Source organism: Armigeres subalbatus, chromosome 3 (assembly GCF_024139115.2).
Source record: "Armigeres subalbatus isolate Guangzhou_Male chromosome 3, GZ_Asu_2, whole genome shotgun sequence".
Lineage (NCBI taxonomy): Eukaryota > Metazoa > Arthropoda > Insecta > Diptera > Culicidae > Armigeres > Armigeres subalbatus.
The window spans coordinates 426933179-426958316 of record NC_085141.1 but is presented as its reverse complement, the minus strand read 5'-3'; the positions used below and the strand labels follow the sequence as shown (position 1 = coordinate 426958316).

Sequence of the window (25138 nt, the reverse complement as noted above, 5' to 3'; positions counted from 1 at the left end):
GTGGCAGACGAAGATGGAGGTATGGTGATGGACCTGGGGGAACGCGCGCAGGACATAATTCTACCGGCTCTGGATCTCCAGGAAATCCAGGAGGAGATTGGCCGGCTGATGAACAACAAAGCCCCTGGGGTCGACCAACTACCAGGAGAGCTATTTAAACACGGTGGTGAGGCACTGGCTAGAGCGCTGCACTGGGTCATTACCAAGATTTGGGAGGAGGAAGTTTTGCCGCAGGAATATACTCTCCCAAATTTTATGCCGTCGTCTAGCACCAATTGCAAGGGAGTTCGTGGGGCAGTACCAGGCGGGTTTTATGGGCGAACGCTCCACCACGGACCAGGTGTTCGCCATTCGCCAAGTACTGCAGAAATGCCACGAATACAACGTGCCCACACATCATCTATTCATCGACTTCAAAGCCGCATATGATACAATCGATCGGGACCAGCTATGGCAGCTAATGCACGAACACGGTTTTCCGGATAAACTGACTCGGTTGATCAAAGCGACGATGGATCGGGTGATGTGCGTAGTTCAAGTTTCAGGGCCATTCTCGATTCCCTTCGAAACGCGCAGAGGGTTGCGGCAAGGTGATGGTCTTTCGTGTCTGCTATTCAACATCGCTTCGGAAGGGGTAATACGAAGAGCAGGGATTAACACGAGTGGTACAATTTTCAATAATTCCGTCCAGCTATTTGGCTTCGCCGACGACATAGATATTATGGCACGTAACTTTGAGAAGATGGAGGAAGCCTACATCAGACTGAAGATGAAAGCCAAGTGGATCGGACTAGTCATTAACACGTCGAAGTCAAAGTACATGATAGGAAGAGGTTCAAGAGAAGACAATGTGAGCCACCCACCGCGAGTTTGCATCGGTGGTGACGAAATCGAGGTGGTAGAAGAATTTGTGTTCTTGGGCTCACTGGTGACTGCCGAAAATGATACCAGCAGAGAAATTCGGAGACGCATAGTGGCAGGAAATCGTACATACTTTGGACTCTGCAAGACGCTCCGATCGAATAGAGTTCGCCGCTGTACCAAACTGACAATCTACAAAACGCTCATTAGACCGGTAGTCCTCTACGGACACGAGACCTGGACGATGCTCGTGGAGGACCAACGCGCACTTGGAGTTTTCGAAAGGAAAGTGCTGCGTACCATCTATGGTGGGGTGCAGATGGCGGACGGTACGCGGATGAGGCGGATGAACCACGAGTTGTATCAGCAGTTGGGAGAACCACCCGTCGTTCACACCGCGAAAATTGGTCGACTGCGACGGGCCAGACACGTAGCCAGAATGTCGGACAGTAATCCGGTGAAAATGGTTCTCGACAACGATCGGACGGGAACAAGAATGCGAGGTGCGCAGCGGGCAAGGTGGATCGATCAGGTGGAAGATGACTTGCGGACTCTCCGTAGACTGCGTGGTTGGCGACGTGTAGCCATGGACCGAGCCGAATGGAGAAGACTCTTATTTACCGCACAGGCCACTTCGGCCTTAGTCTGAATAAATTAAATAATCGTGTTATAATTAAACCTAAGCAGTTTGAAGTTAACTCAATTTAATATGACAATTACTAGTGTTAGCAAAGTTTAAAATAGCGAAGTCGAAGTGCGTGAATTCTAAGACCAAACTTATTTTTTGAAAATTCAATCGGTTTGATAAAAGCCACGTGAGAATCGAATACGAAATTATTGCTTTTACATGTCTCCAGATAAATTTTCAAAAAAATCCAGGGCGTCTCAAGCTATGCAAACGTCTGAAGGGGTACCACTGAAGGAAAAGGTTGAGAACCGCTGATCTACAGCATCAGAAAAACTCCAAACAAAGAATTAGTCGCTATGCAAGTTGATAGCCTAACTGTCAACACTCTAGCAATCGTTATTTTTGTTTGGTCCTAGGGGATTCTCCGTAGCCAAACTTTTCAACAATCAACAGGGAAAGCTACTCTCTCAATTGCCAAGAAATGATGAAAGAAAACTCAAAGGGTCTAAGATTGATCCAGCAGTTAAGTGAAAATCAGGAACAATAAATTGCTTTGGAAATTAGGAAGAATCTTCTTCCGAAATTCATTTTTTTTTTGCAAATCTAAGAATTCTTAAGAATTTTTGTGAATATTCCAAAAAAATCGCAAAGATTACGATAAGGGGTGATTCAAATATGACGTCCACTACTTTTTGAGATTTTTAGAATCCCCCCTCCCCCGTCTGTCACGCTTTTTTGTATACTGAGTGTACATACTGTCACATAACCTTGACCCCTCCCCCCTTAAACTGTGGACATCATTTTTGAACGACCCCTAACTTTTACATGAGCATGAACATGAGTATTATGACCGTACAGTTCGTAGTTGCTACTCCGTTATTGACTAGAACTTGACTAGCAATTATACAGAGAACCAAATGAATGGAAGTTGGGGATAGCCATCCATTCTCAATGTACACGTTCCGGAAGCTCACATATTTTCTGGCAAAAATGGCATCAGTCACGTCCTAAGAGTCATAAAGGAAGGGAATGATTTTGGCTTTCGTTGCTACTAGAGTCCGAGTATACCTCTGCGTCTCCACGATTGTCTTGACGATGCGATGTATGGGATGGGATATAATTATGCGCATTAAAAATATCCTACTTAGGGGTCGTACACATATTACGTAAACAATTTTCCTGGGTTTTTCGACCCCTCACCTCCCCCCATGAGATCATTTCATACAAATGATTTTTAATTCATATGGTGCGTAAGAAAATGACAGATCCCCCTCCTCCCACAAGTGCTTACATAATATGTGTACGGCCCCTTATGTACATACCGAAGATAAACAATTATATCCGTGGTTTAACCTGAAGAAAGATCAAAAGCGCACTAATTAAATAATTTAACGACCGCACGAAGCAAAACGAATTATTTCGAATGATCGCGTGATCATTTTGCGCACCTTGCGAAATACAAACACGTACTTAGTTACGTCGTACTAGTTAAATAATTCACCGACTGCATAAAGCAGAATAAAATAAGTTCGGCTGATCACGCGATCGTTCTGCGTACTTCTCGAAAACACAAGCACGCACTCTTTATATACTCACCGATCGCACAAAGCACAAACACGAATTCCGCGACTATTTTGCGTCTTAATACGAACGCGTCCAATTTGGCACTAATTTATTTACTAACCGGCCGCACTAAGCATTAATTCGGATCTCGCGACTTTTATACAGTCGCGATTCGCTGGTTGGGCCACGACCTCGGCCCAACTAACGAATTCGGTTTTTTAGTTGGGCCAACTGACAGCCATTTGAAAACGTGTATTTCGACTTGAACATCACAAATGACGTCCAGTGTCGCCCAATTCCGTTTTCCGTGTTTACATTGAATTTTGACGTACGGTTGCTTTTTAGTTGGGCCATGGCCCAACCAGCGGAGGCCCAACTAAAAAGTGACCCAAGTATTAAGATCCCAACCAGCGAATCCCGACTGTACTAGAAAATTCAATTTTAAATTTTTATTTGGATTTTTTTTGCTGTTTCGAAAATTAAAATAAATCATGTACAAATTTTACTGAATTTTCCGAGAAATTTGATGTAGGGGGAAAGACGGCTTTGGCAGGTTTTGTTCTATTATTGTCAGGGGGGTTTTTTTCGACCAAATTTATGAAATTTGGCCACAATATTTTTTGATATGCAAAGAATGTTTAGGCCAAATTTGAGCATAGTCAGTCATAAAAAACCCCATGCCAATAATAGAACAAAACCTGCCAAAGCCGTCATTCCCCCTATTTATTTATGGAAATTCAGAAGTGTTTTCAGAGAAAATTTATAAGCTTATTTTAAATTCATTAGATTTTTTGTAGAAACTCAGGAGCTTGATTTCCAATGATTTCTACGTCTCAAATGACTATTAAAAAGCGCAAGTTGATGAATAAGCGCATTTCAATATAATTCAATCGAAATTTGAAACGAGAAACGTAATCCAATACCTTCCGACGTTCTTTTTATATTTAATTTGATTATTAATAAGATTGCCAATAAAGCCAATCAATTTGAAGCGATATCATTTTAAGCCTTATCCCTTTTCTAATCCCTTTTTTTTTTAAAGCCAGAACCCCCTGTCGAGAGAACAAACAATCGTTAGTTAATAAACCATCCGGATTGTATTCACTTGACAAGCCCGGTGGACAAAATATTATCTTTTCGTTGCTTTCTCCTCGCTTGTCTACTTCCCTACACCCGGAGTTAGTCAAAGTTATCCAATTTTAGGGTCGACCTATCTCGGGGATGGCAAATGCTGGAATTACACTCTTCACTGGCGAACCTTCCGCATTTTAAAGAAGGGCGTTACCCCACCTACTCGAAGGGGGAGATGGCGCTAAATGTAATTTTACTAGAATTAAAAACCGTTCAATTCACTTAACCCTACGTTGGTTGGTTAGAAATTTTTGTCCAAGTGAAGCTATCAAAACAAAAATTGAACTAATGAAGTGTAGTTTTTGTGGACAATATTTCAACCACCGTGTGAACCATTTTGAGCAATCTGCCCCACATCATATTTTGCCAGAGCCACACAGTTTGTAAAATTTGTCTCATCCCAGCAGGCGGTGGCAGGTGCTGTATTAAGGTCACTCCTGACGGAATCCAAGTTTCAAAGTGCTCGCGTTTTCGGGGGCACACCACTCGATACGGAGGCGGCGCACAACTGTCATTTTTGTTGACTTAGCTTTGCTGCGTCGCAGCATGCGTGAAATAATAAAAATGACAGTTGTGCGTTGCTTCCGTATCGAGTGGTGTGCCCCCGAAAACGCGAGCAATTTGAAACTTGGATTCCGTCAGGAGTGACCTTAAGGTACCCAACCAGATTCAAGGATTGTCTGTCTGAGTGAGTGCTGCGTACGTGTTCCTTCCTGTACTTTACCGTAATGATCTTTACTATTACTGTTATTATTATTATGGAACGTACACACGGTCAAGCAGTTCGACCAACATTGACTCCACCTCCCGTTTATTCAAACATTCATCAATTTTTATCAACACCGACACGAACAATCAATTTATTCGACCAACAATATCACACACGAACGACCGAAGTGCCAACTCGAGCACCAACCATCAAAAAATATATGGGGGTTTGTGCAACTTCACTACAAATGCTCAAACATGTTCGGCGAACCTTGACTCCACCCCCGACAACTCAAACCAAAATCAAACCGTTTTGATTTTTTCCAACCGAGCCGCCAACTGTCAAATGGTTGTTCGAACAACTTCACACACGTTCCAACAAAGCAGCAACCGAAGCGTTTTCTTGGGGGTGGAGTCAATGTTCGTCGAACTGCTTGACTGGTGTGTACGTAGCATTACGCTATGCAAGGGAAAGATACTCAACGGAGATATGGACTTCGAGAGTTGGCATTATCATCTCATTCGAATCACCTCGCTCGAAACTGTCTTTATTTTTATGGCGGACAAAATTAATCGATTATCAAAATTACATATTATCTAATGGACAAACGAGATCTCTATATTCAGGGGTAGTTTGGTTCATCAAATAGACTAGCGACAATGCTATTCAAGTTCATTAATGACTGCATTATTATGTAGAACCTCCAAAACCGCGAAACCCTCCTACGGTTACTTTCAATACAAGTAGCCTTATAATGAATTAAATAGGTAAACAGTTTTGCAGCTCGTCCACATTCCTTGAATCAGTACGGAAGGGCTGCTTACTTGGGAATCCTACTACATTATGCAGCCGTGCTGTGGGGAGCTTACCACTCAGATCCTATTTTAAGATTTACCACAGTTTCGTGCTTTTCAGGAGTGATCCACCGCGACAGAGTGAGCTTCAAGTAGTAGCACTTTTTATGCATATATTCCATTAAAATTTCTTCACAGCCAGCGAAAGCATTTCACCGACCGAAACCCTAACATTCTCTCGATTTCACGGCATCCTGTTTTCACTTACCGTGTTTTTCCGCCGCGTGGTTCTCCTTCTTGATAACTCGTCTTCAGCAATGGTGTCTTGGATGGGATATTCTCGAAGGTGGAAATCCTCTTGGCATGCCTTGATTATAAAAAAGGATAGCTTTCACTATTTCAGTGTTGTGTGTATCTCGTGTTTGCTGTTAGTAATAAGATTAATATGACGCACATCCTTCCGCACTTTTGTTGCTCGTATTTTTCTCCCAACAGTATAATGATCCGAGTTGAAGATGTTGATTGTGTCCCTTGTAAATAAATAGTAAACACATATAACTATTTTGTCACTTATAAAACCCATTCTTGTGGCTCTTAAATAAAATATCCTTGCAACGTATTTTGATTCCTAAACTTGTATCAATAAACAGCAAAATATAAACATGTATTGCATAATTCATTATTCAATCTTCTACATTTGTAAAAAAAAATCTCAAACTTTAGTTTTCTATCCATCGTACTCTCATACTCCATCCACTTCTTCCTGCTCGATGTGTTTCCTTCGTTGACTCAAAGCTGGCTTTGTTTTTTCTCTAATCTTCTTTTTCTTTGAATATTTCAACCGAAATGAACTGAAACGCTCACTGCACAACCGCGACAACACGTAACACGGATGAAACGTGGTCCAATTCGGGCGTTGAATGAACGTGACCCGAGCAGCATGTGATATGAACGTACACAAGCGGTGCGAGGAGAGCGTGCCGAACTTGTGCGGCTGTGACCACACCGAGAGGCGAGGGCGCATCCAGCTGGCCACCACAAACCAAGGCAACAAACTCAGCATTCTAGGTGAGTGGATTTTATTTATCGTTGTGTGGATTATACAATTTCAAATCATCGTAATTTGACTGATGATTGTGGCTAAATTAACAGTGACATATTTTGAGGAGCGTCGTACATCTGTCCATGTTGGCGGTACCATTGCCTTAAGTGATGATCACCTCAGTGATGAGTACAAGAAGACTGCCAACATTGCTACTATGAGTCATATCGATCGACGGTCGATCTTTTCTACTCCGATGAAAAAATCTTTGGTGAAATAGCCTTCTATGAATGTTCGTTTTTTGGAGGGAGATGATAGCCTTTCAGTAATACTTCATTGTACGAGAAAGACAATAAACTATTTTCCATTCTAAGGTACACATTCCTTTAACTGAGGTATGGCTGCTCAATATGGAATTTTCTGAAAGATCGAAAAGGGAAAATTGAATGTAAAACTCAATTCTCTGTGTCGATAGGTTCATCAAAACAAGAAAGTTTATTAATTTTAGAACTCAACCTGACTCCACATTAGTTCTGTGAACAAATATGCTGCCATGTGCAATCCACTTCGTTCGCCGGGGCGGCAAATATTTACCAGCTAACTAACATGCATCCGCTCTCCGATAGTTCCATTTCCACACGATTCCGCTGGACGACAATACAGAAAGTTGAAACACTTTGACTTCATTGTTTGCCCAGTAGTAGCAGCAGCACCAGCCGAGCAGATGACACAGAAAAAAAAGAGTACAGAGGGGATCATCCCCAATGGGCAGTTAGCGAACCTGATGCACGTGCTTCGAAACCCTCACGTTCTGTCCGTTTTGTAGCCATTAGGGCTTTGGATGAACGACCGAACCGACTGCCGAGCGATGGTTTCCACATTGAATGTATGAACGAAGCTTCTCCGCTCGAGAAAAATGCTCGGTGGACTGGAAATACAAATATCATAAAATTGTACCCATTTTCATTCTTCGCTTTCCTTCATATCCATTCCATTCTGCTCTGATAGTTCTCGTATCTTCCTATCGCCGAATGAACACACCAGATATACCTACCCAAGTCAATAAATGGGTGTAAAAAATTTCCAGCAATGGTCGAGCCCATTGGCGTAGCTAGCATGTGAAGTTTTTCGTATGAAGCTGTGCGACCTAGCCACTAATCCAATATCATATTGGCTACCATATTAGCAGATCAAGCCAACTCGTTTTCACTCGTGATGTAAAAATATGTCAGGGTACAAACGTAATCCCTATGGGTCGGATGCATTCTTTTATGTGACTTGATGGGGCCCACCCCAGCCACGCTAATGACCGAGCCCCTGGCATGGAGTGAGCCGCCAAGAGCCGAAAGGGATTTAGCGACTACTCTTCCACTAATGGGTGCCCTCAGTAGTTATACGTTCTTTTCGGCGGCAACCATTCACATGAACCACATCCACGTGACTGCAGCTTGTCAATTACAAGCACAAGACAAGTCAGCAAAAGAGTCACACAATCGCAACCAGCAGCTACACTGACTGCTACGAGTGGGAGCTCTCCAACGGGCGGCGGTAGAAGGGCTGCACATAACGGTTGGATGCTGTGGGATGCATCCCGGATCTGAATGGCTATGCCACGCGGGGGAAGAAACGGCAAGCGACGCGACGTGGCTTTTGTGGCAAATGGGAGATAATGGAGAACAGGAGCAACGAATATGAATTCCCTGTTGGCTGCTTGCAGGATACATACTGAGCATGGGATAAGTAGCTGGTAACATGTGTATGTGCAAATGGCAATTTTCGGTTGCTAGAAATAGGACTATAGATAAGCTTCAAGGACGGTTGATAGCAAAACGAAGGGAAGTCATAGTGGAGTTTTATTCATAGCTTGTGCCTACATTCAGGGTTGGTGCCACAAGGTTTTCTGGGTAAGCCTCAATTGTCATTTCACAAGATATTTTGCCAATCCTCATTCCTCTCGTAACTATTTCCGGTTTCAAGCATAACAATGTTTTGCGTCACTCAACGGTAACAACACTAGGCTTATATTATGTTTGAAAAAAAGTATCAAAATAATAGACAGGAAGGTGTGGAAATCTAAAAATTTTACACATTTGGATAAAACATCTAACGATTATGCGAGACAGCGAGTCTATAGGACTTATGATACCAACCGACAATATACCACGCGCCTCCTCGCGCTTCCACGCACTGTCCGTGCATAACAGTATGAGATCAGGTAGTAGGTACAAAAGCTGCTAGCTAATAACTAATTTGCCGCCTTGAGTTTTCCGGCAACAGAGCAATCATAATCATAATATGATCAAGATTTTCTGCATTTTAATTAAGCATCATCAGCACCGTAGCGTGCGGTTGGCCGGATTGGTCCTTGCCAAGGAACCGGTTGCTATTACTATTGTGATAAGTCTCAAAATTTCATAATCAAAAAAATATTTGAAAATTGTGGATCGGATTATTACTATTTTTTGACTGTTACTGTAATCGTTCAGATGACTAAATTCTGTAGGACCCTTTTGCTCTAATGACTTGGGGTAGGGATAAGAGTAAGGATGATGTAGATTTAGGATAAATTTGCTCGTTTCATTCAGAAAACACATAACAAAACGTTCCCTAATTCGTGAAGCAACAAAAAACACCGTGATTTGAGTCACGGATTCGGGAACTTCAGTTTGTTGTTCCAGAATCCGTGACTCAATCAAAATACACCGCGATCTTGCTAGTTTACGAATTCTTGAACGCTTTTTTGCGTGCATGTAGTCCGGAATGGCCGCATTTTACACAACAGAATTTCCACTTTAGAGTTTATTGTCCCAACCGTCAGGAATTTTTAAATAATTTGTCACGATTTTCAAAGCTCTTTCCTCCATGATGTACTTTAAAGAACGTCAGTTCCTTTAATTTAGCATAGCATATGTGATTGTAAAAATCGTGGGTGGCTATACAATGCTCAATTGTACAATCTACTGTATATTGTCGCAAATTGGTATTTGGGATTAGTACCTTTTCCTATACAGTAGCAGTTGTATACCTCGCCACGTCCTTACAATCACGGAAGAAGGGAAGGAATGTTATTTTAACATCTACTATTGAAGATGCAGGGAAGAAAAATTTGTGTTAGTGCGTAAGGTGAACAATAAGGAGCTCTATTCGACAATATAGAGCGTTTGTCAATAACAAACGTTTGACAAACGGACTTGAAAGGTAACGGGATATAATGCGCTCCTAAAATTTTAGCTGTTCTGCGTGGCTTTTCAATTCAAATTAGGTTCATCCGGTGTCATGCCATTAGGCCGAAGGCCGTTAGGCTGAAGGCCATTTGGCCGAAGGTCATTAGGCCGAATGGTCATTAGGCCGAACGGTCATTAGGCCGAATGGCCATTAGGCCGAATTAGCAAAAAGAAGCATAAATTTAAAAATGAGGAGTGCTTTCTTCACCTTACCCCTTCTTCCTTCTTTCTTCTTTATTTATTTATCATCAGACTAAGGCCGGAGTGGCCTGTGCTGCACATGAAAGACTTTCTTCTTGCTTCTTCCTTATTTTATCTCTCCTCTTCTTCCTTTTTTTCTTTTTCGCTCTTCCTTCTTGCTCCTTCCTATTTCCTTCTTCTGTGCTATTTTTGTCTTCTCCCTTCTTTCTTCTTATTTCTGCATTCCTCTTCCTTCTTTCTTCTTTCATTCTTCTTCTTCCTTCTTTTTTCTTGTTTTTCCCACTCTTCTTCTTTCTACTTTCTTCATCTTTTTTCTTTCTTCTTTCTCCTTTCTTCTTGCTTCCTTCTTCTTTCTTTCTTCCCTCTTATTCTTCTTTCTTTTTCTGTCTTCCTTTTTGCTTCTTTTTTTTCTTTTTCCTTCTTCCTTCTAGATTATTCCCCCTTTCTTCTTCATTTTTTTTCTCCCTTCCAACTTCTTCCTTCTTCCTTATTCTTCATTCCTTCTTTATTCTTCTTTATTCTTCTTACTTCTTCTTTCTTCCTTCTTTCTTCCTTCTTTCTTTCTACCTTCTTCCTTCTTCCTTCTTCCTTCTTCCTATTTTCTTCTTCCTTTTTCCTTCTTCCTTCTTCCGTCTTCCTTCTTCCATCTTCCTTCTTCATTCTTCGTGCTTCCTTCTTCCTTCTTTTTTCTTCCTTCTTCCTTCCTCTATCTTCCTTCTTCCATCATCCTTCTACCTTCTTCCATTTTTTTCCTCCTTATTTCTTCCTTCTTCCTTCTCTCTTCCTTCTTCCTCCTTCTTTCTTCCTTCTTTCTTCTTCCTTCTTCCTTCTTCCTTCTTCCTTCTTCCTCCTCCCTACTTCCTTCTTTCTTCTTCTTTCTTCGTTCTTCCTTCTTCCTTCTTCCTTCTACCTTCTTCCTTCTTCCTTCTTCCTTCTACCTTCTTCCTTCTTCCTTTTTTTTCTTCCTTCTTTCTTACTCCTTCTTCTTTCTTTCTTCTTCTTTCTTCCGTTTTCTTCTTTCTTTCTCCCGTCTTCTTCCTTTCTTATTCTTTCTTTCTTCTTCCATCTTTCTTCTTTCTTTTTCATTCTTCCTTCTTCGTTCTTTCTTCCTTCTCTCTTCTTCCTTCTACTTTCTTCCTTCTTTATTCTTCCTTCTTCCTTTTTTTCTTCTTCCCTCTTCTTTCCACCTTCTTTCACCTCTCTTCTTCTTTCTTCTTCCTTAATCTTCCTTCTTCTTTCTTCTTTCTTCCGTTTTCTTCCTCCTTTCTCCCGTCTTCTTGCTTTCTTATTCTTTTTTCTTCCTTCTTCCATCTTCCTTCTTTCTTCCTTCTCCCTTCTCCCTTCTTCCTTCTTCCTTTTTCCTTCTTCCTTCTTCCTTCTTCCTTCTTTATTTTTCCTTCTTCCTTTCTTCTTCTTCCCTCTTCTTTCCACCTTCTTTCACCTCTCTTCTTCTTTCTTCTTCCTTCTTCTTTCTTCTTTCTCCCGTCTTCTTTCTTTCTTCTTTCTTCCTTCTTTACTCTTCCTTCTTCTTTCTTCCTTCTTCCATCTTCCTCACTTCGCACAACTCATTTCTCACTCCCCAGTTCTCATTCGGCCCAATGACCATCCGGCCTAATGACCAGCGGCCTAACGGCCTTCGGCCTAATGACCCAGCATCGGTTCATCCATACTATGAGGACTTTTGGTAGCTTGAAAGAAGGCTTTCGAATCTTTTGGAAGGAGGCTTCCGTGCCTCTTGATAAGAGGGTTAAGAGCCTCGTGAAAGGAGGTTTCTTAGTCTCTTGAAAGGAGGCTTTTAGGCCACTTGAAAGAGGCTTCCGAGCTCTTGAAAGGAGGCTTCAGAGCCTCTTGAAAGTAAGCTTCAGAGTCTAGTGAAGGAGGCTTGCGAGCCTCTTGAAAGGAAGTTTCAGAGCCTTGTGAAAGGAGGCTTGCGAGCCTCATGAAAGGAGGCTTCAGAGCCTCTTGAAAAGAAGCTTCCGATCTTCTTGAAAGGAGGTTTCAGAACCTCGTGGAAGGAGGTTTCCGAGTCTCTTGGAAGGAGGCTTCCGAGCCTCTTGATAGAAGGCTTCCGAGTTCTTGAAAAGAGGCTTCCGATTTTTTATATACGAAGCTTCCGAGTATCTTAAAAGGATGTTACCGAGTCTCTTGAAAGGGACTTCAGAGCCTTTTGAAAGGAGACTTCCGATCTTCATGAAAGCAGAGTCTCTTAATTCTTGTGTATACATGGATGAGACAGTGTGCCATGAGCTACAAAAGCTCACGTAGCACCGATTCTGTGCGACGAGAGAAGTTAGCGCGCGCATAAAATAACTGAGTGAGCGTTTCTCAATGTACGTCTCATGAGGCTCATCTCATGCGCTAACAATGCATAGCTGGCGTTACTTAGGCGACGATATTATTGAATGAAAATGTCCCGCCCAAGCTGTTTTACGCATCTCCGCTGTTGTTTGCAAAGGTTTGCCATGGCAAACAGCGCATGAGCTGATCGCATTGAGATGTCTCAATGCGACTCACCAATGTTAATATGAGGTACACAAGCTTCGTGAGACTCGCGCGCGCTAAATTTTATGTGCGCGTAGCAGTCGTTGCTCAATCTCATCCTTTTTTGTACGCGTGCATGATGTCTGCATGAAAGGTGGCTTCAGAGCCTCGTGAAAGGAGGTTTCCGAGCCTTTTGAAATAAGGCTTCTAAACCGTTCGAAAGAGGCTTCCGAGCCATTTTAAAGGAGGCTCTCGATTATTCTGGACGAAGGCTTCAGAGCCTTGTGAAAGGAGGTTTCCGAGTCTCTTGAAATGAGGCTTCCAAGCCGCTTAAAAGAGGTTTACGAGCCTCTTGAAAGCAAGCTTCCGCGTTTCTTGAAAGGAGACTTTCGAGTATTTTGAAGGGAGGCTTCTGATCCACTTGAAAGAAGGCATCCGAACCTCATGAAAGGAGGCTTTCGAACCTCGTAAAAAAAGGTTTCCGAGTATCTTGAAGGGAGGCTTTTTAGCCATTTTAAAGAAACTGCCGAGCCCTTGAAAGGAGGCTTTAGAGCCTCTTTAAAGGTGGGTTCCGAGTCTCTTCAAAGGAGGCTTCCGATCATCTTGAAACGAAGACTCAGAGCCTCGTGAAAGGAGGTTTCCGAGTCTCTTGAAAGAAGGCTTCCGATCATCTTGAAATGGATCTTTAGAGCCTTGTAAAAGGAGGCTTGCAAGCATCTTGAAAGGAGGCTTCAGAGCCTCTTGTAAGGATACTTCCGTGCCTCTTGAAAGGAGGTTTCCCATTCTCTTGAAAGGAGGGTTCAGCGCCTCGCGAAAGGAGGTTTCCGAATCTCTTGAAAAGAGGCTTTTAACCCGAGCAAAGTTTGAGAGCAAATCGATAACTTGTTTTTATGTTGTGAAATCGTTTTAACGGTGAAAATAACAAAATGTATAGCAGAAAAATCTTACTGTGACATCAAATCTAAAACCTCTCCTGCTATAGATGAGAGCAAATCGAAAACTAATTTTGATATTGGTTCCTATAACAAAATAAGTAGTCAGTTTGATGTTAGATCATACAATTTTTGAAATCTGAAATCAAAATATGTAATCAATCATGATGATTCATATTTGAAAACAAATTATGGTTTCAATTTGTCAAAATCAAAATATGTTTTCTCATTGTGTTTTCAGACTTTGCTCGGGAAGCCACTTGGAAGAAGCTTCCGAGCCCTTGGAAGGAGGCTTCAGAGCCTTTGGAAAAGATGCTTCCGAGCCTCTTGAAAAGAGGCTTCCGATCCCCTTGAAAGGAAGTCCGACGTTTCGGAAATTGTATTTTGCTTTCTTCAATGGGCAAAATACAATTGCCGAAACATCGGACAGCTGTTTTGACTCTGGAATTAAGACTGCATGCCAAAAAACTCCGAAAATATCGAAATTACAGTCGATCCATCATCATATTTTAGTTTTCTACATCTCGATTGTAGAGTCCTGTCCTCGCTAACGACTTTAACACGACCATCCAATTACTCGTTCAATTCTAAACTCTGTCATTCAATTCGCCTACTGCAATCTTTTCCATATTCATACGAGTTTAGACGGAAGGCTATACTATATACTTAAGTAAACGTGTATAAACGCGTAGATTTATATCATATGTTTTCTCAACTCTACATCGATAATCGCGCCCAAGCAAATATGGCCCTAGCAAATATGTTTGTTGCATAGATCCAAATAGATGTTAGAATTACGTTGAATATACTGATTTCAGCTATCATAACTGCATATCTGCTGACTAAACAAATGTCAAAAAATTAACATGTTCTTTGTTATTTCGTGAAGCAATTCTGACGACATGTTTTATGTCATGAAAATGTAAAACGAAACATCTTAAAAAAAAAACAAATGACAGGTTATCAGCAAGTCGTAAGAATGTAATACAAAACTTTTCTTTCAAAAAACTTTCTACCAAATAGTTGTATGTTTAGCAAAAACCTTTTCACAGCTTTCTTCAAGCATAGCTTGTATTTCATTTTTGTTAACCATCATACAACAATTGATCTATAAAAAAGATGTTTATGGTGTTACTTTGGTAGTAAAATGTCATCGACATACACAAAAACGTGTATGTTCGCGGGTAAGTTTGCGGAAGACCACATTCATGGCGACAAAGAAGAGCGTTACTGCCAAAACGGAGCCCGGTCTCGAGTCCTGGTTCCCGAAAGGATTTTGAAGGAATGCCCAATGAAGAAATTCCGGACAAAGGCAAGACAATTGCTACAATTCGAAGAGGGTCCATTTCCTTGGAAATATTGAAGGAAACCAGGTGCCTAGTGCCACATCCTGGGCGTAAGACATGTTTCCAGAAACTGATGCTATTTACATTCGGCTTCTAATATGGCCCGTAGTCGTCTGTTCACTAGTTTCCCACGACCTTAGAAACCCAGGAGGCCATTGATACTTGGTAACGTCCCGAGAAGAAATGTTGTTCTTGGGGATAGGGATGACCAAACTGTGAGAAAGGTGTTTTGATATCGGGTAACTTACCCCATCAGGTCAAGCGGATTTACAATTACCGGAGTATAACTTGTAGCGGATTTACAAGTTAGGCCCAGCGGTGATAAATGGATGTGGAGAGTTGTGGATTCGGTGGAACTAGAAGACTTTTGAGGGACGGAGACCTACCAATGGTCAATTATCCAGCAGGTGGAATCCAGCAGAGCATTCACTGGTCAACACTCAGCCGGCGAAGTATTCCCCGAGCGTGTTGGCGACTTCGGAAAAATCATAGATGATGCGGTTCGGTGTGTCAGTAAGTAAAGTAAGGTCACTGTTAAACTGAAACACGTCGATGTCCACTTGCAACCGAGTGCCGGATGTTTGGGCCTTGACCTCCTGTAGTCCAATGACCCACGGTGAAGTCTCCACTCGAATAACGCATTATTATTTATTCAGACTAAGGCCGAAGTGGCCTGTGCGGTATATAAGAGTCTTCTCCATTCGGCTCGGTTCATGGCTACACGTCGCCAACCACGCAGTCTACGGAGGGTCCACAAGTCATCTTCCACCTGATCGATCCACCTTGCCCGCTGCGCACCTCGCCTTCTTGTGCCCGTCGGATCGTTGTCGAGAACCATTTTCACCGGGTTACTGTCCGACATTCTGGCTACGTGCCCGGCCCATCGCAGTCGTCCGATTTTCGCGGTGTGAACGATGGATGGTTCTCCCAACAGCTGATGCAATTCGTGGTTCATTCGCCTCCTCCACGTACCGTCCGCCATCTGCACCCCACCATAGATGGTACGCAGCACTTTCCTTTCGAAAACTCCAAGTGCGCGTTGGTCCTCCACGAGCATCGTCCAGGTCTCGTGTCCGTAAAGGACTACCGGTCTAATTAGCGTTTTGTAGATTGTCAGTTTGGTACGGCGGCGAACTCTATTCGATCGGAGCGTCTTGCGGAGTCCAAAGTACGAATAACGCAGTTCAGATTGATTTGGATTCAGCAACTCAATATGACTTGTTTCAGTCGTCCATAGGTTTTAGTAACTTGTTTGTGGTGAGTGTGCTGTTTAGACAGATTGGGATAGTTGTTCCAATATCCATTGATATTTCATTAATTCCAAAGGGTGACTTCCAACGGACGGGTGGGGGTTGGAAGGAGAGCAAGTAGGCGGTCTTGTTCCACTCCAGTGGAAGGCGGGAGCGAGGTGTTCGATGTGTCAGTCGTGTTGTGTTGGTTGTGTCTTACTGAACCTTCTGGCGTCTACTAGAGGCACCGACGACCAATGCACGTGATTCGGACGCTCTTCTTTTGTAGTGAAGGATCGAAGTGGTTGTGGCCAGTGTTCCTCAGATTTCCTCAGGAAGGGCAGACCGTAAAACCAGGGATTGTTCTGATTGAAGCTAGATCCGATATACCATTTGGTAGCTCTATCAGCTACATTCATTTCTGATGGAACCCATCGCCATTCCTCAGAGTTGCTTGCTGTGAGAATTTCGCCAATGCGTACGGCCACGAACTTTTGATACCGACGATGGTCTGAACGGATCCAAGCCAACACGGTAGAAGAGTCACTCCAAAAGATCTTTCGTGCAACAGAAAGCTTATGATGATTTTGTATTGCCTCTACCAGATGTACTCCTAGGACTGCTGCCTTTAGTTCAAGGCAAGGAATAAACAACGTTTTCATAGGAGCAACCTTTGTTTTTGAAATAATAAAAGCGATTTGTAATTCATTTTTAGCAGGCAATCGGAAATATGCAGCGCTTGCATATGCTGAACTACTTGCATCTACGAAGATGTGTAGCTCTAGATCTTTCAGTACCTTCGGAAGTGGTTCTCGGAAATAGCACCGGGGAATTTTTATGTTATGAACAGTTCTAAAGCTGTCCAGGTAGTCGTCCACGTAGTGATTTTCTAAGATGGCAATTGCAGCGCGAGGAAATTCCGCTGCAATTTCTTGGGCGTTCCGATTCTTTATGTATAGGACAGACGTTGATGAGCATCTGGACCCAAAGGTCACCACGTCCATTACGTAAGTCAGGGTGCGTTTTTTAGGACTATCTCGCCAGAGAAAACATTGGGACATCGATATCTGATGAAACATCCCCCGTAAGTTCTCGCAGATCGCCATCGGAAACTGACGGAAGCGACACAGTACTGATGTCAAAGGCGTCAGCAGATCGGGTCCCTTGAGAAGTTTAGAGATGAGGCTTACTCCGTGTGATTTGGCTGCAGCATCCCAAATCAGCCTTGTCTTTGTCGGTTTTTTGGGGCTCCTCACGACACATAAAGGGAGAAACAACGTTCGTTTCGGATCCATACTGTCCAGCTCCTCCATGGTTGCCTTATGTGCGTATTCTTTACGCTCGTAGTCCCAAATGAGTTGATGAACTGAATTCAATAATGCTCTATCCTGCCTGTGCAGAAGACGTACCGCCATTGTATATCTTTCCGGGAATTCTACATTATCCGTTCTCCAAAGAAGTCCGGTTTCAAAGCCAGAGGAAATACGGCGTGTTGTTTCCTCCATAATTTTGCGCTCTTTTGTTCTCCTCGGATTCTACTGTGTGGAGGCAATAGTCTACTGAATCTACGGTAAAATAGTCTCGTAGTTGCTCGTTCAGCTTCCGGTCAGGGTCCGACGTAGCTGCAACATGGAAATTGACAGGAACCACTTTTGGGGAACGTCTCGGAGTGGAGCCATAAATGCCCCAACCTAGGCGACATTTGGCAGCAATTGGGTTCCTGCATCCTCCTTCGCGCACTTTGAGAGGTACTCCTAGTCGATTCCTCTATGAAGTTTCGGTTGAGCGTTCTCGTAATCTTCTATAGGCAACCCTCGCAAATGCGGGAATTGATCGCAGAGGTCCTGATACCGCAACGTTTGTGTGGGAAGAACTAGACTGTCAACTGTATGAGCTCGCATGGCATGGGCTTGTGATCCGGGTCCCGTACCTGAAATTTCCAGTTCTACTAGTTGAGATCTCGATTCTTCACGACTTACATTCCCCGTCCATAGTAACGTGAGAGGCTCCTTCTGACCATGAATGCCCAACTGTTTGGCAACACCAAACTCTAGCAGCGTCAAAGTCGAACCTTCGTCGATAAAGGCAAAAACAGTTAGCGACATTCCATTTGCAAGCAAGACCACTGGTTGGATTCTGAATAAGGGGAATTCTTCGAAGTTGGAGGTGAAGTGGTTTGTAGAAACGTTGGTAGACTGTGAACTAGGGGTAGAATTATGCAACGAAGTGTGATGTTTCATTGAGCAACCGTTAACCCCACACCCCTTCCACGACTTGCAGGGCCATTTACCGTGGTTGTTGAGACACGTTCTACACAGACCCTTTTTCTGAACTATCTGCCACCTGTCCTCAACGTTCATCGCTTTATACTGCGAACAATCTCCTACGCAATGACCTTCCTTAGTACATAGAGCACACACCTTACCTTGTTTTTGGTTATCTTTATAACTAGATATCGATTGATTGCTGGAACTGGACAGCTGGGGCTTAGAAAAATGTGTTTGAAGCGCACTCCTTCCTCGGCCCTTCTGACTATCGTTCCGTGATGTTTTATTGAAGATGGGTATCTCTGATGTTACTTAGCTCGCAGCTGATACTAGCTGTGACATGAAGCTTCCAAAGGTGGCCAACGTAACGACAGGATCATGATTATTGTACACCACCCAACTGAGCTTAAGCGATCCCGGTAACTTTTCGACGAGCTCTTGAAGAAGCACCGGGTTTGAGAGGTGATTCTCCTGGTGCGCTCCAACAAGATGATCCACAAGATTTTGTACGACCTGGCCAAGTTCCATTAGCGTTTCCAGGCGATCTTGACGAGGTGGTGGAACTCGATGAATTTTCGATATTTGAGATCGAATGAGCAGTTCGGGTCGTCCATATAGTGTGCGCAGTGTTTGAATGACGTAAGGTACGCTAGTTGGCAGCAGAAGACGACTTTTTACTGCCTCTAAAGCATGTCCTCGCAAACTTCTCTGGAGACGAATCAAGTTTTCGGCATCGGTGTAACCACAAGCCAGAGCGGATTGTTCAAAGCTGCTAACGAATACTGGCCAGTCCTCGGGGTTCCCGTTAAAGAGGGGAAGTTCTTTTCCAAGTACCTGGCGAGCGGCAAGCTGCTCTGTTGTTAGAACTGATAAACGAAACCCAGATAACTGTTGTTGCGGTTGAAGTGTCCGTTGTCTTGCTAAGTTACCATTCATTGGCAACGGGTTTGCAGCTTGATGTAGAGGACGGTTCGGAAGCTTTGCGTGATTGTTTTCTTCGAAGCTTGTCACCTGCCGATGAAACACTAGTCCGCCCGCAGGATTAAACAGCATGCGCTGTCTTTGGACGAGCACCGAGCCTTCCGTTAGCCGGCTGCTGGGCTGGTAACGCTTCTTGAGACTGCAAAACTTGTTGTAAAGTTGGCTGTGAGCCGTTCCTTCCTTCCTGTTCTGGGAAGCGCACGCTGTGCTCCAGCGATTGGGCAGGGAATTCTATATGGGAACGAATCACATTTTGAACCGATGTAGGTTCTAGATCACTCTTAAGTCGCATTGCTGCTGGAAGTGAAGCAGCGCGTGCAGGTGGGGAAGAAAATCGCTCTCCGGAAATAAGTTCATGTAATGGTAGAGTCGAATGGATTGAATTGTGTGCACGCCAGTCCTTGGGGATGCGATTGGGAAATTCCATAGTCGAGTCGAGCCATTTTGCTACATTTTCCTTGCTATCGGAGACGGAACCGCTCCTACTACCCGCTTCAGCTATTTGTCGAATAAGCGTATTTTTTTTTTCTCGAGAGATTGCTTCCGAATTTGTTGCTGGCGCTCTTGCACTTCCTTATCTTTGTACAGCTGCAGTTCTCGCAGCTTTCGTTCCGCGTCCAGCAGGCTTCTTCGTTCTTCGATCTTTCGCTGCATCTCGTCGATTTCTCGTTGCTGGATCTCCGCTTGTTCTCTCGCTCTTCCAGCTGATCTTGTGCCTCTACGACCTTGAGTTGGGCCTCAAGAACGGATCGTTCACTTGATGCAAGGCTTGGTACCTTCGATGAACCATATCTCTTCGCCGATGACCGAGTAGACCTGTCCGTCGGTGGAACGTGAAAACGGGAGCCACTTTTCGTTGTTTGGCCTATATTCTTGCATCCTCTACAGTTGAATCTGAGATTCGAAAGATCCTCAATCGTAGGATCAACGCCAGCGCAGCTAAGATGCTGCCATCTGCGGCAATTGTCGCAGGCTATCATGCGTGTTTCTGCCTGATCTGGGAGATCGCATGACTGACAGGTGTAAGTAAGCTCACCTTTCTCGCGAGATCGCTCCATTTGGCTACCCAGCAACAAAAATTCTTAACGAAACTGTGGGGATTATTCATCCAAAGTCTCAATAGCAAACTCCGTATTGGGGTGATAGTAAGCTTTAAGCTGCAATTTCACTCAGTTTCTGTTAGGTACATAAAGTTCAATAGTTATATAATAAGCACTCACAATTTTTGGTGAACCAATTTGCCGTTAAAGAGCGATTCTTCCGTGACTGAGTTAGGTACTTATAGATCTATAATTCAGAGTGGATATTAGTCCTGAATATAATAGCTGTGCAAAAAAAAAATACCTACTTCACTGTCTAACGAAAAGTTATACAATATGGGTTTCTTATGAGGGCTCTATACTTAGGTTATATCGAATAACGCTAGAAAAGATTTTTAAGTTATTCAATTAATGTTTCACGCATATGATTCCAGTTCACCTACAAGATTTCAAGTTATGCTACTAATTCCAATTATAGGTTTAAAATAAATTCAGCTATTTAACTTTTAACGATAACTTCGCTATCGACTTCAACATGCGGGTCTAGGATGATAACAATTATTCCCCATGTTGTTTATTTTATTATCGCCTTTTACATATCGTTCGCTGTGTCCATCAGAATTGCTTTGACGTTTCTGCTATTGACAGTCTTTCGCCGTCACCAATGGACAAGGCGCCGCTGCTACGAGAGGACTCATCGCTACAGAGGGGGAGAAACCAGTTGATACGTTGGGCTGAGGCCTGAGGTATCGGAGAGGAAAGGGCTGTGATCTACGGGACAACTATGTACTGACTGCTTGAGATGTTTCCTAGAACCGACAATGAGGTTGAAGGAGGAGCTAGATAGTATTGCAGGAAGAAGCAGAACTTATAGCCCAGGTTGGAGTGCTTTGGATGCCTGGGACGCTGTGCACTGATATCAATAGGGCTTAGCCCCAGAAAAGTAGTTTTAGAGGTGACCAGAATATAGTCGGTTATACAATCCGCGTCGAAAGATCAGGCTTAAATCCAGCATGTTTCATTGGCTAGAAAGGTGTTCTCAATGATCTTGCTTATCTCGTCACCCGAAAACGCCTAGCTGGAAACACTTGACTTTCACGGAGTGCCCCGAATAAGCAGTGATTTCAGACTTCGTGGTTGACTAGCTTGTAGCAGGAAAAGGTCGGTCCGGTTCTTGCGAGGAAAAGGATCTTGCGAGGTCGGTCCGGTCGTTCTGGTGGGGTTATTTCGTCCGGACTACAGGCGGTGCCCACTACCCAGTGCACCGTACTTGCACTTTTCGTCCGTAATCGTAATCAAATGCCGGGGACGGTCCAAAGGTTCCGGTTGAGGTATGGCTCCCGGTCCTAAGCCCTACTATTTAAGTCAGGCAGCGGCATAAATCAATGCATCGAAGATGAATAATAAGGTCTTGTTAGGCACCTCAAGAAACCGAAAAAAAAGTATTCCGGTGTGGAGGTTCTGTAATGGCAAGAACAAGAAGGGGAATATTTTTCGTTTCCTTGCCGACTTTCTTAGTTATGCGGTAGACTTCAACCACGCCTTGTTCTTCCGGCTCTATCCATATAACATCAGTATCGTAACTGACGACGTCTCTGCAGTAGATGATGCACATTACACAGTTATGCACCGGATGGGAAATTACTTCAACTTCCATACCTTCATTAATTACAACTGAGGTGGGTGGAGGAGGGATAGCCGACTGTTCAAGTGCCACTAGCCCTCCGCGGGGGTAAACTGTCATCGGCGGGAAAGCTGCCAGCTGCTACAAATCTTCACAAGGGTAAAACCCTTCCACAACACTACTGCAATGCTCAACTGCCTCTGCTCTTGGCAGGAGGATGTAACCGGCACTACCTTTAACTCTTTTTAATGGACAAATGGCGCGAAAGCTAAGAAAAAGGGTCGACACAAATACAAAACCTGATGGATTATGCCCCGATTTCGGTCTATCGGCTGGATCAAATACGCAAAGAATCTCATCAGGACGAGGATATCCAATGGATCATTCGGATAATCGTGGAAAGATGGCCCAGCAGACCATAGGAAGCACTGGACCATGTTCATTTTTTTGGAGCACAGATACGTGAAACGAGTGAATCGATCGGATTTTGGTTCCTTCGAATCTGAGATCAGAAACTCTAAAGAAGGCGTTTACGTGCTTCTCACTTTGGAATTGAGGCCACAATAAAGCTAGCTCGAGATACAGTATTCTGGCGTACGCGGTTCTATGTCCCAATGGAAGATGGTCAATTTACCCCAAAATACATAAAGGAGTGAAAGAGCAGATAAAACAAAATACTACTACGATCGTACAGCCAGGAACCTGCCGACTTCGGAAGACGGGGAGTCTAATACTAGCGCGGCTGCCAGTAAGGATATGGTCAAACCTACACCAGAGACGAAATGTTCGGGTACCAGAGTGGTTCAAAGTTCATCAAAAGCGTCGGCTTTTTTTAATTTTTATTTGAAAAGGGGAATTTATATTAACACCTTGCATTGCATATTCTTGGATTCAATTATGTCAGTTTGGCAAATCGGAATAGAATAAAACGCGGAGTCTAATTGTACACTCTTGTAGCAAAGACGTACTTTGCTCTGTACCCGAAATACCAACAAACAATTGATTCGGGAAATGGAAACTGCCGACACTGGACTGGACACTTAACCTTCCTAACGTGTTCGGGTCAATATGACCCGAATCGCACTTTCAAATTGTTATAGCTTTTTAACGCAACAATATGAAGGTTTGAAACTTCTTGACTTTTCCTATTTTGTGGAAAACTATGTTCCGGAACGTTGAACTACTTTGTACGACGTTCCTGAAGGGCTCCAAAAAAAAACTCACACTTACGGTGTTCGGGTCATATTGACCCGGATTTGACCTGGCAATATCTCGGACATTTCACAGCCAAATTCACATGTTTATATACCAAAATAATCGTCTTCTCATAAATTTTCCGAAACTGACCTCAGATTGTTGATCGGCCACACCTACATCCTGTAATCGTTGGAGGAAGGATCGTCAGTTGGCCACTTTTATATGGACGAAAATTGCACACGAATATCGCGAATGAACGATTGTATTGTTGTTTTTTTCTCAGAAATATATACAATACTATTTCAGTAATGATGAATCGTGAATGCTACAATATTTCTACAGATGTTCTAGGTTCTCCAAACCATTCTGGATTTTAGAGCCCTGGTCTACCAAGTCAATCAAAACCAAAACCAAAACGAAACCAATAGCAATCCATGGTGCACATACACGCCATTAGAGGCCATGAGCATAATTCATGATCTAGATATGTCCAAACCGTATGTTCTAAGTTCTCCAAATCATTCTGGAGTTCAGACGAAAAGATCTACCAAGATTACTGAGCTCGATATCAAGCCAATAACAATCCATACAGGCCCTTAGAAGCCTTGTGCATGATTCACGATCTAGATATGTGCAAACCAGATGTTCTAAGTTCTCCAAATCATTCTGAAGTTCAAACGAATTGATCTACAAAGATTACTGGGCTCTATATGAAGTCAATAACAACCCATACAGGCTCTTAGAGGCCTTGTGCGTGATTCACGATCTAGTTATGTCCAAACCATATGTTCTAAATTCTCCAAATCATTCTGAAGTTCAGACGAAATGATCCACCAAGATTACTGGCCTCGTTATCAAGCCAATAACAACCCATACAGGCTCTTAGAGGCCTTATGCATGATTCACGATCTAGATATGTCCAAACCGGATGTTCTAATTTCTCCAAATCATTCTGGAGTTTAGACGAATTGATCTACCAAGATAACTGGGCTCGATATGAAGCCAATAACAATCCATATGAGTCCTTAGAGGCCATGCGCATGATTTACGATCTAGATATGTCCAAACCAGATGTTTTAAGTTCTCCAAATCATTCTGGAGCTCAGACGAATTGGTCTAACATGATTACTGGGCTCGATATCAAGCAAATAACAACCCATACAGGCCCTTAGAGGCCATTTCGCATAATTCACAATCTAGATATGTCCAAACCGGATGTTCTAAGTTCTTCAAATCATTCTGGAGTTCAGACGAATTGATCTACAAAGATTACTGGGCTCGTTATCAAACCAATAACAACCCATACAGGCCCTTAGAGGCCTTGTGCATGATTCACGATCTAGTTATGTCCAAACCGTATGTTCTAAATTCTTCAAATCATTCTGGAGTTCAGACGAAGCGATCTACCAAGAATACTGGGCTCGATATGTAGCTAATAATAATCCATATAGGTCCTTAGAGGCCATGCACATGATTTGCGATCTAGATATGTCCGAACCGGATGTTCTAAGTTCTCCAAATCATTCTGCAGTTCAGATAAATTGATCTACCAGGATCACTGGGCTCGATATGAAGCCAATAACAATCCATATAGATCCTTATAGGCCATGCATATGATATGCGATCTAGATATATCCAATTTGGATGTTCTTAGTTCTCCAAATCATTCTAGAGTTCGTACAAATGGGTCTACCAAGACAACTGGGCTCGATACAAAGCCAATAATATCCCATGGGGTTCATACATGCCCTTAGAGGCCTTATGCATGATCTACGTTCTAGATATGTCCAAACTGGATGTTCAAAGTTCTCCAAATCATTTTAGAGTTCAGACCAATTGGTCTGCCAAGTCAAATGGGTTCAATACAAAGCCAATAGCAAACCATGGT

The 25138-nt window shown here is 43.1% G+C and overlaps 1 protein-coding gene across 6 annotated transcripts in view; it reads left to right on the top strand.

Annotated features, from left to right (window-relative positions):
- Positions 1-25138, top strand: part of LOC134227452 (protein kinase C, brain isozyme-like) — a 242618-nt gene that overhangs the window by 193802 nt on the left and 23678 nt on the right. For all 6 annotated transcript variants that reach the window (XM_062708954.1, XM_062708957.1, XM_062708953.1 and 3 more), the window contains one exon: positions 6626-6754. In XM_062708954.1, the coding sequence (XP_062564938.1) occupies positions 6626-6754 (129 nt within the window). The remainder of the gene's footprint in view (positions 1-6625; positions 6755-25138) is intronic.